Source organism: Aythya marila (assembly GCF_965140915.1).
Source record: "Aythya marila genome assembly, chromosome: 1".
Classification (NCBI taxonomy): Eukaryota; Metazoa; Chordata; class Aves; order Anseriformes; family Anatidae; genus Aythya; species Aythya marila.
This window is the reverse complement of record NC_139042.1, coordinates 203963706-203980532: the sequence shown is the minus strand read 5'-3', so window position 1 is coordinate 203980532 and position 16827 is coordinate 203963706. Positions and strand designations below refer to the sequence as shown.

The following is a 16827-nucleotide window of genomic DNA, read 5'->3' as shown; positions in this document are numbered from 1 at the left end:
CTGATTTAGGCAGACTGGATCCTAAACAGCCTGCTATCAGGATTTCCTCCACTCCTTTTTATTTTGCTTTGCGACTGAACTGTCTTGAGAGGAGAAGCAGCAGAATCTTCTATACAAAACATCCAATACAAGCAGAAGCAATTTGTGTGGGACGTATGCAAAATAAGGTGTTAAGGTTTTCAACTAAAGGGTTCAGGGAGGAGCCCCTAATTTAGGATACTATCAGCATATGTAGCAGAGGTGTAATACGCATGATTTTCAGTACGTTAAGTTTATAAAAATGCCTGAAGTGTTGGTTGTTTCTCTTGCACTCAGTTTTAAATCGGTTTCATTGAATACTTTATTTAAATAAAGCCAAATTAGGTAGAAGAACACCAGTTATAGTAGATGACAGTCATAAAACGTCATTCTTTTGGTTAAAGCCCTTTGTCTCTTTAGTCTGCAGCATGTTTTAACATACTCCTCTTGCTTCTTCAGACATCTCTTGAAGCTGGAAAATAAATTGAAAACAAATTTATGCAGCTACTCAGTGCCAAGTGCGATTCCTCCTATCTTTGCAGCAAAATTGATGGAAATCTGCTGGTTTGCTGGTTGGACTTGGGCGAGGGGCGTGCTTTTCGGGGAGCCCCTTTGCTGGCCAGTGCATCCCTGGCAGGTGCTGCCAGCTCCCCTTAGTTATCAGCGTTGGTTCTTCTCGAGTTATTTTCTGCACCAGTAGATCTCTACTGCCGATCGTTTAATTACTGTGGATTATTTTAGGTATCACACTGATGAAATGGGTGAGCAGAAGGAAACAGAATGGGGTTGTCATGACTACTGTGGCTTTTTTTTTTTAATTTTTTTTTACTTCCCTTCAAAAAATATTTTTATCTAAATTTTTTAGGGATAAAATTTGCTTGGATTGTAAATTAATTGTCATACAGCCACATCTTCCAGTTTTGCTGGGTATTGCAAAGGGTAAAAAGGGAGAGTTCTCTATCTTTTCATGAGGAGAATTGAGTTAGTTTGATACTCACAAAATCCTTTTCAAACCAGGTGGCTTTGCATAGAAGTTACCTGTAAATTAAGAAATAATTTTTTTTCCCTCTTGAACTAGTAATTTTTTTTTTTTTGTGAGATTCTACCTGCTAATAGTCATGATTTCATTGTTTATTTTAAATTAATGTAAATCCTTTTCTATGAGTAGATTTCCGTAATACTCATGCCTCGGTTGTGTTTAGAAGTGATTTTCTCTGATGGGATTGATTCAGGCCTGTAATTATTGCATAGCAAAGGGAAGACCGAAGCAATTCAAGATCTTATCAGTCACTTGAGAGGGCAAATCACCTTCTTTATGATGGATCGAGTCAGCACATTGCTCTTAGCCATAAGAATGAGTTTCTTTTTTTCTGGGTCCGTTCAGAACAGGCCTGACATTACCTGGACTATCAGCAGGGTGGTGCAGGGACCGATTGAGGTTGTGGTTCTTGCACCATTGGTGTGTCTTCAGCAGTAATCAAACAACAGGACAAACAGGAATCCTTCTACAGTGAACAGCACAGGTCTGGCTTTTAAATCAGAAGAATTTCCTTTTTTTTTTTTTTTTTTTTTTCCTTAAGTCTCTCCATTTACAATCATTTGTTACTTAAATATGTACATTTAGGGCAGAACTATAAGACAAGTGCCTGACGAGTTCCTTACTGGGTTTAAGGTTGGTATGTGGCTCTGGTCTCCCCAACACGCAGAGGAATCTGCAGTAACAGCCGTGTCTGCAGCACGCTCCTCGATTCCCCAGGAGCTCTAGCTTTTGTTGATGATACAGCCACATCAGCCCGAGCTGATTTAATTTGTCCTGTTCCTCAGCTTAACAAGCTAGCCCTAGATGAACTTGCCTGTTGCATTAAAAGACTGCTACTTCTCCCCTGTGCAGCCCCAAATCTTTCTTAGGAATGTCATGCAATCAGTGTTGGAACCAAACAGTAGAAAGATGATTTCAGTTCATTGTCCTATGGTTGCAGGTTTCTCTTCATATTTTTTTGTACATTTAATAGAGGTTAATCATTTCTGGTAGCCATTTTCTGCAAGAATAATTCTTATTATGGACTATTAATCTACAGAAGTAATGTTTTTTTTCCTGTGAATCCTAGTTACTGTTATTGAATGCTACGAGCAGCAGGACGAGGAGTTGTGTACCATTGGGTTTTGGTGCTGTACTGGTTTTCCTCCAGTGTAAGCTGCATGCAGATCATTCTGTTCAGGAGCTTGTCTGAAGTCCCACAACCAAGCCACTTGAAAGAGCAAACGTAGAACAAAGGATGTGAGTTTGTAGAAAGTGTAATAGGACTTTGAAGGCTCCTGATGGCTGAGATGCTTGTGTGTTGTGCGGTATCTTCAGTTACAGTCTGTTCTTGTAGTTGGCTTTCAAGGTACATAAAGCCAAACAACTGAGGTGTGATGATCTGTTATCTCCCAACAATTCTTTCACATCCTGTATATTGGTGTCTGTGCTCTCTGCTATCTGCCCGTGCTTCGTCAGTCCACATCCTGCCTTTGCACGTTGGATTTAAATGTGCAATTAAGTGCTGATTAATTCCACTTGCTGAAAGGAGCTGGTCACACAGAAAGTAAGGGGAGAGAATGTGAAAGAACGATGCTGCTCTGCTCTGTTCCTTCTCACTCCGTTTCTGTTTTGGTGACATACATTGCTTTAAGTTAAATGTTTGTGCTTCCGTGAATATAATCTTTATTTTAAAATAAATAATAGAGTTTGGCAGAAGTTGGCAGCACTAGAGAAACGCTCCTACGTGCCCTGAGTGTTTTATTTTTCCAAGGGTGAGTGCGTGTATGGTAGTGATTGAGAAAGAATAAGTATGTGTGGGCACTGGCAGCTGGCCACGCTCCTCATGCCAGGCACTGTAGCACCTCTTCCTTCGCCTTGCAGAATGTACAGGTGTAGAGACATAAAGCACTTCTTTCAAAATTGTATTAAATAAGGTCCTCTTAGTCACTCAGCAGTTACAAAATGCTGCCAAGTGCTACACCTCCTCTTAATTCGTCGATTATCTGCAAATGATGAAATACTACACAGTTACTGCGGCAGAGAAGCAGCATCTTCCTCCAGCCATACAACACCGAAGTGTGAAGGAAGATGCGCTGAGCAGAAAGCCAGGATTTCTTCTTTGCCCCTCCTACTTACTGCTTCTGCATGTGAGGAGCCTTGCTCACCGAGGCTGTCTGCTTGTGGCAAGCAAAATTGTCACTCAGTGCGCTCACAGCCATGAGTTTTGATGAGGTCGGTCAGCAGCTCGAGCACAGCAGGGCTGCTCTTCCCTCACTGCCACCTTGCTACCAGGAACAAGCGAGACTTCTGCAACTTCCCGTGGAACGAGGTACGGATTCTGGATCAAATGTTAGAGCTTCTTGCTTCTATGTGAAGAAATCGGATTCAACCCCAGGGTATGTTCCAAAGGGAATCGCATTAAATCCGCCTGTTGGCTTCCAACTGGCACAGCATGTGGACCTGAGACAACCGGGGAGAGAGCTGAGACAGGCATACAGCTCAAAGATGTCAGGCAGAAGGAAACATTGGATCAGTTTGTCTGACATTTAGGATGTTGTAGGTCATTACGTGCAACTGTTACTCCCTGTTTTGAGCTCATGCTTGACTGAAAAATCAACAGGCATTTGTTTAAAACCTTTTTCGTGCTGTCTGTTTTGAAGTTCCTGAAAAACGGAGACTTCAGCATCAATTCTAGTAATTTGTTCTATTGGTTAAACACGTTCTGGGCTTTCTTCGTTTCCTTTGTGCTTTTCTGCATGTCGAGCTCACATTTATGCCTAGTTGCTAGTTTCCTGTAGTTTCACAGCAATTTTAAGCTGGCATCAGCTGGCAGAGCTGCTGAAAGAAGCAGTCAGCTTCCCGCAGTTGCTTGTTCCTGCTTCGGCGCCAGCTGGCGTGGCCAAAGCGTTGGCCCCTGGTGCTGGCCCGATCTTCCTACAGCTGTACAGGGAACCCGCCTGCAGAACCAGCAACGGCAGTGACAAAACCAGTCTGGGTACGAAGATCTGGCGCAAACACAGCTGCGTGAAGGGTGCTGAAGCAAACAAGTAGGTGGAAGAGGACAGGAGCGAGCAGTCAGGGGTGGGAGGTGTGGGCAAGGCTGCCTGTTCTGGTGGTGGGTGTCCCGGCAGCAGATGGTGAAACGATGGAGTGACTTTCAGCTGTTGGTTCTTGGCCACTCCGTGCTATAAATGATCAGATTGTGCTGGTGGCTTGTGTGGTGTCGTCTCTCCATCTGTGGCTTGGTCCTCGTGGGGTCAGCATCACAACTTCACAGCCAGGTGTGCGTACGTCAGGGTGCTGCCATAAAAACTGAAGTTACTTTACGTAGCTGGCTGGGTGTAACCCGACATACTGTAACCCTTTGAGTCTGTCCCAGAAGGATTCTGGAAGAGACAGTGCTGAAAGCTTTGCTCGGATCCGCAAAGATTGCACCAGCTGGCTTCTCTCTCTCAGCCAGTTGGGCAGCCTCGTCACAGAAGGAAATGAGGATGGCTTAACAGGACCTGGTCCTCATGGATCTGTGTTGGTTATGGCCAGTGACTGCGTTGTCTGTCAGGTGTTCTTCGATAAGTCCCAGAACCATCTTCTCTGTAACTTCACCAGGCACTGAAGTGAGACTGACAGCCCTATAATTATCAAGGGTCTCTCTCTTTTTTTTTTTTTTCTTTAACTTTTCCTAAAAGCCGGGACATTTGCCAGCTTCCAGTTGGCTGGGTCCTCTTCAGATTCCCAAGACCATTGAAAAATACATACTTGGGGTGCATGTAGCTTTGATGTAAGAAGTCCAAATACGTACCAGTTTTCTAGCATGTCACATAGCGCTGATGTTCTCTCTGTACAGAAAAAGTCTTTTTCCAAATACTGCTGAAAGCACGGACTGATTTTAGCGTTGTCAAAACATGTTTTGTGCTTGCATTGACGTTTACCAGTGACTCTCACTTTTATATAGCACATATTCTATAATGAAACTTGCTATGTTTTCTTCTCAAAAGATTTCAGCATTGTTTAGGCAACAGCGCTGAGTGAATGAAGCATCCAGTCACTATTTGTTACCTTCTCACTATTCGCCGTGCTGATCCCATCTCTCTTCTGGCAGTACACTTAAACACTTCACTAAAAAGAATTTCTTTCTCTTCTGTGGCGCGTTTGGTTTTGGATAATCCGATTGCGTATTATTTCATTGAGTTCATCCTCACAGATTCTCCTAGCAGCCACAGATCGTGTTTCACACATGGGAACTGATAAACAAAGCTGCAGAGGCTATTTTATCCTCCCGTCTTGCTTAGGAACTCCACGCAGCCCGGTTCGTCAGAGCTCTTGCCACCACTTCGGTGGAGAATGAGGAAGCCACTTCACTTGAGATCTGACCGATTGCCAGCGTGTGTTCAGCTCAAATGTTTTAGAAGTGGTCGTGTGGATTGGCCTGTCTCAAACGAAGCTCCTCGAAGGTGCCCAGCCACGCTTGTCCTGGGGATGTTCTGCTGCTCCTCCTCCTCTTCAGAGCCTCCCACCTGTGTTACCTGTCCTGTTGCCCTTCCTGGGGCTGCTGGCTGGCTGGTGTGCTGTGTGGTCGTGTCCCAGACAAGGTGTCTTACATAATGATCAATCCTTTATGCATATTTTGTATATTTTTCTTTTGGTTCAAGCTTTGAGAAACTTTCTGGGGTGAAAAATGTCAGGCCACCTGTGACTTCATGGGGGAAATTCCCATATTTCTCATTTAGAACTCTCAGTTAAGGGTTATATTGAAGGCAGAAGGTATTTTTTTTTCTTCTTTGATTTCAGTATTCATTGCACAGATTTTTATTAGCCTGGTACAGCTGTAAAATGGCAGCGTTGTTCCCATCTTCGCTGGAGGTGGTACAGTTTGAAGAAGGCTTTGCTGTCCGATTTACTTGTTTGTACTTCATTATAATTTGAGTCTTTTTTATTTACCAAATGCTTGTGATTAAACCATAAAAAAACCATGATAAAGGGGAGATAATTCTCTTCACAACACAAGGTCTTTTATTTCTCCAGAAACCTGTGAAAGCAGGAGGTTCTTGCCAGGTAGAGAAATTTTCAGTAGGTTGCTCTTATTTTCCCCTTACTATATTTCAAATAGTAATGCGTGTGACATTATTGACAAGCTTTCTCAAAAAGGATATCCAAGTTTGACAGATCTTGCTAAAACACCATTTAGCGTGCATCTAGGTGGAAATAAGTGATACAAGAATGGATCACCATTAAACGGTGCTGAAATAAACACAGCCGTTCTTCGAAGAGTCCTCATGATGAATTATTACTGGAACTGCACTCAGCGACTTGTAGAGTCAGTGGGAGGCTTTAACTTCATTTTCCAGGAAACCCAGAAGGCTCGCTCTCACTATCTGCCTCCCTCTGCTATCGAATAGATCACCTATGATGTATGTATTTTAGAAACGTTCAAAGCATGCGATTAAAAGGAAGTTTTGTACGCAGTAAAAGCTTTCTGTGTCCACTTCAGATGCTAAAAGTACAAGTATCGAGAAATCACTTGCTTTTGAGTTAACAAGAAATGTCAGTTCATAGGAGTTTTGTGTGTAGCAAACTTTTTGAAGACTTCCTTCGGGAGAAAAACTGTAACTAGAGAACCTGATTTTCGTACCTGATAAAAGATGGTCAGTAGGTTTTCCAAACCCACCACGGGGCTGTGGGTGAGACCAGGGACAAAACAAAGAACTGGGCATTTCAAAGCATGGTCCTAGCTTGAAAGTACCCTGCTGCTGTGAGCTAAGCTGGAATTTCCAAAGAGGAAAAAGATAGGTAAGAACTCAAACCTTGTTTGTTGAGGTTGTGGCAGTCTGACCTTCCCTGGCTCTTTCTGAAAACCCCAAGGTAGGATGTGTCATGAGCTGTTTGAATTGAAGGCTGCGCTCTCCTCTGTCAGGTGGTGGGAGATTTGCATTCCCCGAGGACACCTGAGCACAGCTCTTGGGGCATCTGTTCTGAGGACAGGGGTGAGACTGATGAGAAAAGAGCCTGCGTGAGGAAGGGAGGCTGCAGAGAAGATGGAACAGACTCTGCAAGGGCTCAGATGTGGAAAGAGAGACTTCTCCTCCAGGGCTGCCTAGGGACTACGCATATTCAGGTCGCTAATGGCTTGTGAACAAGCTTGAAAACTAAAGGAGTTACTGAAAAGCTTTTTCTTCCTCTTGCTTTCACTTGTAGCTGTTCAGGAGTTCTGTGCTTCGTGCATCTTTCTAGTAACACCTCGCTCCGGAGCCTGCGGTGCTGTTACTGATCCGAGGGTGTTCGACTCTCCAGAGAAGCACGGGCAGCTCCTCCAAGCACTCGGTGCCTCAGGGGCTCGTTGCAGCGTTGTTAGAGACAAGATGGGAATCCAAAGGCAGCTCTGTGCTGAGGGCTCACGCTGGGAGATGAGCAAGGCTGCCTGTCCTCTCAGGAGCGGGACAGACGGTGCTCGTGCTCTATTTATACATTGGAGAGATGGGAGGACAGAAATACTCCTTCCAGGCTAGGGAACAGCTGCACGGAATTGGGAATCTTTCTTTAAGGGTTGAAGAAAGCCAGCTAGTGGAGCTGCTGATCTGGGTGTCTACGTAACACCCGAGAGGGAAGGGCTTTGTAGAACCCGAAAGAAGTCAGAGGTAGGGACTGGATTCATCTGGTGGCTCCAGTGCCTTCATCTGTAGGGAGCAGCAAGGCAAACCCAAGAGCAGTAGGTGAGCAGAGGCTGCGGTGGGATTGAGAAAGTCTAAGCAGGAGGAATATGGGCAGAGGTAAGCCACTGAACTCTGGAGTTGGTCACGGGAAGATTATGTGTTAAAATGAATGTGTGCAACATGAGAATACGTTAAAATGGGTTCCAAAATACATAAATAAGACAAAAAGCTTTCCAGACCCCTCTACAGCCTTTGGAAGGATTTGTATGTTATGGGATGATGCACCAGCTCCAGCAGCTACTACAGACAAAGACTTTAGGGTCATCTTTTGTATCTTGAGAAGGGTTTAAGATTAAATCAAAGTAGGAGAAGCCTTCTGACACAAATTTGGAATAACCTCAGCGATACGGCTCTGAGTGTAAGGCAAATGAAAACGGGAGGCGTTGGCACCTGTTCAAAACTGGATACCCTGATTTTGGGACCATCTCCGTGATGTTCAACTGGATTAAAAGGACTACAATGGGGGAGTTGGTCATGTACCAGATCTGGATCAGAACAGCAAGAGGTCAGCATTTTTATTGAGCTTATTGTAGGCTGAAATTCATCTGTCTTCCCTGTGAGAAGCAGCAAAATGATCTGATGAGTACAGGGTAAGAAGTGCTTGAGAGTAGCGTTGAGATGCCTGAGGTAAGGAAGGGAATCCACCTTTCCTGGAAAGAAAAGTAGCTCTTTGTGGTAAAGGGGTCACTTTGAGGCTTTGGAGACCCGATCTCTGTCAGACACTTGAGGGAAACAGAAAAGAGAGGCAGTTTTTCTTCTGCAGTAACAGGACATGCAGGAGATCTATCTATGTAGTATCCATTAACGTGAAGAGGAAGAAAAAGAAAAGATCTCAGTATTTCACGGGATTTTGGCATGTTGTTTCTTCAGAGGGAATCCCGAGGAGATGTGAACCAAACGTGGCTGACTGAAGGGGAAAGTTTGGGGAGAGGATGGAGGTACATGGCAAGCACATCCCGGGTTGGTTTGATGTTGAGAGTTGAGAAAACACGTGTTAATCCTAAATTATGTCCAAAAAAATTAGTCTCACTTCTGAAACTGCTGTGAACTGCTGAAAAGAAGAGAACAATTCTGGTACCCGTGGGGAAGGAGGCGACCTGCAGAGGGCTGCTTAAACGTGCTTTGTCCTCGGTGGGGTTGGAGAAGGAAGGGAAGCTGGGAGAGAATAGAAAGAGTTTCCCAGTCTAACTTATGGTCAAGACAACGGAGTGGGAAGGGTTAGCACAACCACTTCGTTTGGTTGGGTTTTGAGATGGGGCTGGAGTGGGCAATGTGCTGGGCTCTGCAGGTCAGAAAGATGCTGAGCAAGGGCTGAAGGAGAGGACGTGCTGGGAAGGGCACAGTGGGCACTGCAAAGGTTTGTCCACGGGCCCTTCTGCTTCTGTTACCTCCCTTCAGTCTTCTTTGTGAAATAAATATAAATCAACTCCTTGTTAAAAACTGGCTCTAGAGTTAATGATATTCTGGTGACTTTTAGCTGTCTCGTTCCGTAAACGTGAAGGCAAATCTGCCTCCGTGTCCCTGTCTTACAGGAGGTCGTGTCAGGATGTTTGTTAACATTGCAAATCAAAATTTATACAAGTGAGGCCTTGAGGGACTGCTGCTAGCTTGGATGTATTAATATGGACAGGCTCTGGGTGTGGGAGTGATGGTTTGCATGACTGATAGCTCGAGGGAAATTATTTTTAGAGGTCTTGCTATTAATTATTTGTTGTTAACAAATCGAACGTGAGAAAACAATGAAACAAAATATCTTTGAACGATCACAATTCAGAGCTTTGACCAGCAATAGAAAACGTAATTAGGTTTGGTTTTCTTGTTTTCAAATTTTTTTGCTGGGTTTATTTGTGTTTTTAATTGCAAATGTTCAGCTTTTGAACTAATAAGAAATAGGGGAAGGAGAATTTTCTGTACTTTTAAATCCTGTGTGCTCTGCTGGGGTTTTAATTGTGTTTTAAGCAGTCGGTTCTGGTTTTAAAGCCTAAATGAAGTTTGAAGCTATTAGCTGTATGGTACAATGTACAATGATTCAGCATTCGTGATGAAATCTATTTATAGTTAACTCTATTTTTATTCAAAGAAAAACAATAGCACTGAATTTTCAGGCAGTTTGACCAGACACTGAGGAAAGTCTGTTGGAGCTGAGGAAAATCTCGAGTTGCCTGATCTTGAAAGCTGAGCTAGTGAGCTCCTCCGGCATCAGCATTTCAGGGCTGTCCTCTCTAAGGTGAAACACTGTGCTGGAAGGCTGCCTGAGGGGTAAAGCCTGCTTTCCATCCGCAGTGAAGGGGTTATCCACATGAATTGTGTTGTATTTTTAAAGAATTGAGCAATGTAACTGAGCTTTGTTCATTTTCTCCCTCTCTTTCAGGTTTTCCTGACTGTTCTGCAGTCCTATCGCTGCAGCCGCCATGGATCCGAATGCTGTGGCTGCAAAGGCTTCTTACTTTCTCATACTGGATCCCTCAAATCCAAGAGCTGCTTGGCAGTTTCCAAGGCAACCACCTGTGGAATAATTAAAAAGGATGAAGCGTTAGCGTGCCAAAGATACGGAATTCTTGCCTGGAGAGAGCACTTCGTTTTCAGCCGTTGTGAAGAACCAAATGTGTCTCTGCCAGCAAAGTTAAGGTAGTACAATTAAAAGAGTACTGATTTATTGTCTGGAGATGCTGAAAGTTGGCGTAGGAGTAACAGTCCTAATATGCCCATATGCTGTTCACTTCACAAAGTGACCGTGGATTGTTTACTGTTAATTTTGGGGGGATATTTAAACAGAAAATCCAAGAGAAAGATGATGATGGAAAAGCAATGTGAGTGAACAGCATTTCGTGCAAGTAAAACATTTGCATGAACTGTTTTGCAGTTTTTGCTGTCTTGCCTCACAGATGATTTTAAGCTGGTAAGGACTAAAGCGGAGCGTGCATTAGTGGGAGCATAAATATAGGAAGTGGAGCCTTCATGCCAAGTGCACTGAGATTTCTTTGGCATTCAGTGGAGTGATGGATATAAAAGGAATACAGGAGTGGGCTCACAGAAAAATGACAGAATTGAGGATCTTTCTTTATCCTGTAGCCTAATAAAGGGTATGCAGCGACTAAGTTGATGTTGGAACTGAACTGTTAAGCAGGTTTAGACTCCTGGGTGAAGCAGTAGCTAAAACCATTTTCAAGCCAGAATCAGAGCTGAAATTGCCCAGTAGGGGACCAAAAGGTAAAGAAAAGAACTCTGTTAGAATACCCACTAAAAACAAAAATAGCAAATTGAGTTCTGCACATTTGAAACATGGCTTCAGAAGTTTATGGCAAGCTCTTGCACTCTAGATGGAACTGGAAACCTTATTCTTTAAGTATAATATGCTGCTGGATGTATCTGCTTATTATATCTTCTTCTCTGCCAGTCATTCAAGTACATTTGAATAGAAAAATATTGTTCATTTCTGACAATGAAGTTAAATGGGGAAAGCCACATTCGCGTTCTTCTCATAGTCCACATAACTGCTCAGTTAAGTCTGGTTACCTAGCTTAATGCCTTTGTGCAGTTAATTTTAGGCGTGACACTTTTGTGTCATTTATTTCAGCAAAAAAAAAAAAAATCTCTGAATTTTCAAGCAGAAATATTTGGGATACCATCTGGGCTTTACATAATCAATTTTTACTGCCAAGATGTTTGTGGGATTCTGTTCGGATGTGGATGGGATTTCACATTCCATCCCTTTCACAGCACAAGAGGATCATTGTTTTTAGATACGGTGGGTCCAAGAAGAAATACAGATTGCTTGATGGCAGCTTTGTGATCTGAGGGAATACAAATAGACGCCCAACCTATCTAGTAACCACTGTTACATAGTCAGGCTCCTACAGAATCTCAGAAGTAATATTTGTAGGTGGAATCGGAGTGCAACTGTACTTATAAACCCTAATACTTAGCTGGCAATTTCAGTTTTGCTGTCACTGTGGCTTAACTGCTAAATTGATTGTCTTCTGAAGTAATTCTTCTGGCTGTTCACTTCTTTTCAGCATACAGCTGAGGAAAAGGTGTTTTTTGTGTTTGATGTGGTTTGGTTTTGTTGGATTTTTTGTTTGTTTTGGGAAAAAACCCACTGTTTTCCCATATGAAAGGAATGTGCTGGCAAAGTATTTGCAGCAGGCATGGAGAACATGACTGACACGCGGCTCAGGTAGAGTTAGGCAATGGGGGTGTGCGTGTACATCTGGATCCAAATCTTCTGCTTTCCAAGAACCATGAGTAAGTCTGAAAGATGAAGTGTGTACTTGGGAAAGAGCGTACGCCTGCGTGTGTCTAAGACTAATGCAACAGCTAGGTAGTAATCCCATGAAGTAGGTCAGAATTCCCATGAGTGTGCACAGAGGAGAAGTTCCCTCCTGGACACTCCTTGAAAACACCCTGGCCATTACACAAGTACCTCACTTCTTCTGTTTTTCCTCCAGTAGTGTGGGTAGGATTGTTCTCATGAATCTCAAACTCGTAGGCAGTGCTGAAGCTGGTGGTGGAAAGCAGACAAGGTGGGTAGCTCCTGAAGATACCTGTACCAGACCTCCTCCAAAGGGGTGACTTATAAAGAGCAGTGCCTCTAAAATATGTTGATGGCTCAACCCAGGCCATTACTTCAACCTAGATGGGAAACTTTGTGTGTGTAATTGTCTTTAATACCTAAGACCCACGTACAACCACTTTTTTTCCTCATATTCAAGCAACCTGGTCTAGTGGAAACTGTCCGTGCACGTGGCAGGGTGGTGGAATTACACGGGCTTTGAGATCCCTTCCAACCCAAACCATTCTGGGATTTCATTCCTAATCCAGAAATAGGGTAAGTGGATTTGAGCTTGGTTACTGGTACAACCCAGTTGCTCCCAGCTCAGACAATCGACCCTGGCAATTCTTCCAGGCTTGGGATAATGCGGTTCAATGTCAAGGATACCGGAGAGCTGCATGGAGTTTGTTCACATAGTTTCTATTAGAAATAAAAACATGCAGGCTAAATTTAGGCAGCTGGACTGTGTGAAAGAAAATAGAGCGGCTGGGCAGAATTTCTAATCTTGTGTGTATAGTTTACGTTTCACTAATTGTTATCCTTGAGATATTTTACAGGACTGAAGGGGAGGAAAAACTTAAAAGCTGTGATTTGTTCAGCTTTTTTGTTTCAGCTGGATTTTTTAAGTGGTTCAGTACATGGCAACGTAGGATTTGTTTTTGCAGTCTTGGCTATTAAGAACTAGTGCTATGTGCACCTCGAACAAGTGAAATTTTCTTTGTGCTGCTCTTCTGTAACAGAAGATTTATGTTACCTTGCACGTTGGGGTAATCTGAGCTCCTCTGGAAAGAAAAAAAAAGTACAAATGAGTCATATGGTAATGCTCTTAAAAAAATATTTGGTCCAGTTAATGTACACTTATTTTTTTTTCCTATTTCTGTGATGTTGGCTCAGCTGTATCAAAGGAGTCAGTTACAGCGTGGGTCTCTAGACTTATCACTGAAATGCATGTTGGTTTTGCCATGTCGGTGGGACTGTTTCTTCTGGCTGCTTGGAAATCAAGGTGATTTTTGGGGTTGGGAGTTTTCACCGGGAATTTTCCTTCTGCCAAGGGGAGTCAAGAGTGAAAACGTAGGGCTCGTAGGGAAAAGAGTGTTAAGCAAGAAACGCCTTCCACTTCCTGGAATAGGGAACTCCAGCAAGGAATTGAGCCGTTTGCATGGGCTTTCTCTGGACACCTAATATCTACGTTTCTGACGGGGGTTTTAGGGTGTATCAGGGTGGGCAGACATGTCAAGATCTCACCAAGGTGTTGTAGAAAAGGTGCTCAGTGGTCTCTGGGAATATCAGTCACGGTGATGCTATGTAAAGTCACGTATCCCAAGGCTTTTTGCACCATCTCTTTCCTCTTTGGCTCCTCAGAGATCAGAAGAGAGTTAAAATGAGCTGCCCAGAAATGACGAAAGAAATTTTCCAGCGGCATCAATACAGGACGCTATTTTTTGCCCATCAGCACCACCATCAAAATCAGAAACCTCACTAAAAATGGGTTGTGCTCCTCTGCATCAACTTTGAGTGCTCTCAGTGCTCTTGCAAATAGAATTGTCCCCTAGCTGGTAACTTCAAGATGAGTCCTAAGATCACTTGCTCTCTGCCAGCGCTTGCTGCTTGTGCGTTGTGGATACATCTCAGCATAGTTCAGAGGACTTCCCCTGATGAATCAGGCAGAAATATTAATACCTGACAATTTCTCAGGACATCGTACCTGTGCTAGGCAAAATGAATCCTGGAGAGGTAATGAACGTAGACTGGAGAGCAGCTTTTGTCGTACACCCACCTGGAGCAATGTTTGTCTCCAGCAGCGGCCAAAGGTGGGTAGCTGAGGAGTGCAGGAACAGAAGAAAACTGCACGATGCTCCTTGTGCACACCCTTCAGTCTTCAGACACGGGGAGTGCAGGGGTTTACTGAGCCGGATGTCTCCTTGAACGTTCACTTGGTTTGTCTTCTTAATTTCTTAAATACTCCCTTCAAGCCACGAGAAGTTTCAGGAATGTAATACTTGGTGGTTCCATAGCCTGACTGACGTGGCAATGCAGTGAATGAAGTCCCACGTTCTTCTAACTCCCTTTAATGACTTCCTCTTCTTCTGCAAGAGAGGTAAATGATTAATCTCTATTTACTCTCCCCATGGCAATCATAATTTTCTAGACCCCGCATGGCTTAAGTTGAGACAAAATTCAAAGCCTCTTGACCTGTATTATCCCCCCACCCCTCCCCAGGGGTACCCTACTTAATGCTTAATTTCATTGACTTTTTGAATTTCATCGATGTAGTTTATTGCCAAGTCAGCAATCTGTTTGCAGTCTTTCTCCAGTTTTTCCTGCTCATTTACTGTCTTTGCTACCGTGACTAACTTAATACCATCATCAGATACCATCTAGTGAGCTCGTTCCATGTCATTTATGAGTTCATTGAACACTGCTGGGAGCAGATCCCAGCACAGATCCCCATGGGAATCTGGGGGTGGAAAGGAGGAACCGTGATTGTACCAAGTCCTAGCAAATGCCCGCTTTTGCATGCGACACAGTTGAGTTTATACTTGTGTGTTGTTGTGGTAGACTTGTCCAAGTGGAATCATCACTAACATTTTCTGTAGGAATGCTGATTGCATTTATAAGATCTGTTACCGTTCTCCATCAGCTGCATATTTGTAATTTCACCTTTGAAAGACGTGACAGGGAAGAGATTCACCTTTTTTGATGATGGAGGATGATGGCTTTTAGAAGTGCTCTTTGCTCACAGTGCAGCAGTTTTCATTTTCTCAAGTTCTGTTCTCAAAACAGGCTTGTTCAGGACGTACTGGTGTATCGCTCTGCACTAGCAGTGTGTACAAAACAGCGCTGAAAAAGGTAAATTGAGCAATTGGGTGAATCTCCACAAATCTAAAGGTACACTGGTTTTAGGTGGGTAAGTCTGGAAAATTACATTACATTAACAGCAGAACTAAGAGTCGTTCTTGTTTCCTAATGTTCATCATGTTTTGAAGTTCAGGGACACCTTCCTGCAGCCCAGGCTGCCCCCAGCCCCATCCAGCCTGGCCTTGGGCACTGCCAGGGATGGGGCAGCCACAGCTCCTCTGGGCAGCCTGGGCCAGGGCCTCACCACCCTCAGAGGGAAGAATTTTTCCCTAGTATCTAACCTAAATCTCCCCTTCAAGCCCTGGAAGGCTGCTGGGAGCCCTCCCTGGAGCCTTCTCTTCTCCAGGCTGAGCACCCGCAGCTTCCTCAGCCTGGCTCCACAGCAGAGGGGCTCCAACCCCTTCAGCATCCTCGTGGCCTCCTCTGGCCTCGCTCTGACACATCCCTGCCCTGCTGCTGGGGCCCAGAGCTGAACGCAGGCTCCAGGTGGGGTCTTAAGAGATCAGAGCAGAGGGGGACAATCCCCTCCCTCGCCCTGAGGAATGTTTACAGGCTGCTGTCATCTCTCTTCACATGGAAGTAGTTCCCTAACGTTGCTCATCACTGTTTTTCTTACCAGTGTTACTCCTTCCTAAGGTGGGGGCACCGAAGCAGCGCGCGGAGCTCGCGGTACGAGCGTGCAGCAGATGGATGCACCTCACACTGCTGCTCTCTCCTTCGGTCTCTGTTCCCTGCCTAATGACCTCTGAATTCCTGCTTGCGTTCTCACTGCTGCTGTTATCAACCACTGTGAAAGCTGTGTTTTCATAGAGCTATCCTTAGTGACTTCAAGGTCTTTCCTAATGAGGAAAAACTAATTTAGAACCCTTTATCTTCTGCGTGCAGTTACTTTTTTTTTTTTCCCAGATACTGGACCTTGCATTTATCTACTTGAACTTCATCTTCTGTTTACTCTCCCAGTCACACTGTATAATAACTAGCTGGAAAAAAAAAAAAAAAAAAAGACTGGGAACTTCACTTAGATTTACTTAATCTTTTCTCCTCAATAGACCTGTGATCTCACATTGAATCATCTTCAGAATAATTAATGGTTACATTAAATGACAGTATAGATTTTTATAGGACTATGCTTTTGTGTGTCTCGGTGGAAATGGCAATGTGTTTAGCATGTTAATTAACTGTAAATAAGAAGACCTTGCTTCTGTTGTGGGTTCTAAGGGTTGTTTGAAGAAGTGGTAATAAAGGGTATCTTAAAAATGTCGTGTTTACATCCCCTTGACAATTTTGAGAGCTTGTGTGTCCCTGAAGTCCTGCAGTTCAGCCACTTGAATCTCAAGAGTTTGTCACTGGTAGCTGTCAGCTCCCTTTGTGGGACCACGATGGTCATCTCCTGCCTCGGGCTGAGAGTCGTTTATGGGGGACTGGGGAGCTGCTCCTTGCTGCAGGACTTATTTACGTGTCTTCTTTCTTACTGTGCTTTTGTTGGAAGGAAGAGCTATCTCTGAGCTTCGTGAGCTGTCGTGCGCATCGAGATACTCAGGTCAGTCAAGGTGATGTAGAAGCTATTGGGAAAATGTTCTTTAGGGGATTGTGTCCCTAGTCCTGCTGGAATATCCTACTCCTCCTGCTAAGAATACGCTATTGAAAATGGCCAGAGGGTGATGTTAAAT

At 43.9% G+C, this 16827-nt stretch overlaps 1 protein-coding gene across 3 annotated transcripts in view; it reads left to right on the top strand.

Moving 5' to 3' along the window:
* The window catches only part of LOC309887891 (uncharacterized protein), a 113293-nt gene that overhangs the window by 26789 nt on the left and 69677 nt on the right, over positions 1-16827 (top strand). For all 3 annotated transcript variants that reach the window (XR_014319099.1, XM_082779921.1, XM_082779920.1), the window contains exon 2: positions 10118-10374. Coding sequence is in view for 2 of the 3 variants with exons in the window: in XM_082779921.1 (XP_082636047.1) it covers positions 10118-10374 (257 nt within the window). In the remaining variant the exon portion in view is untranslated. The remainder of the gene's footprint in view (positions 1-10117; positions 10375-16827) is intronic.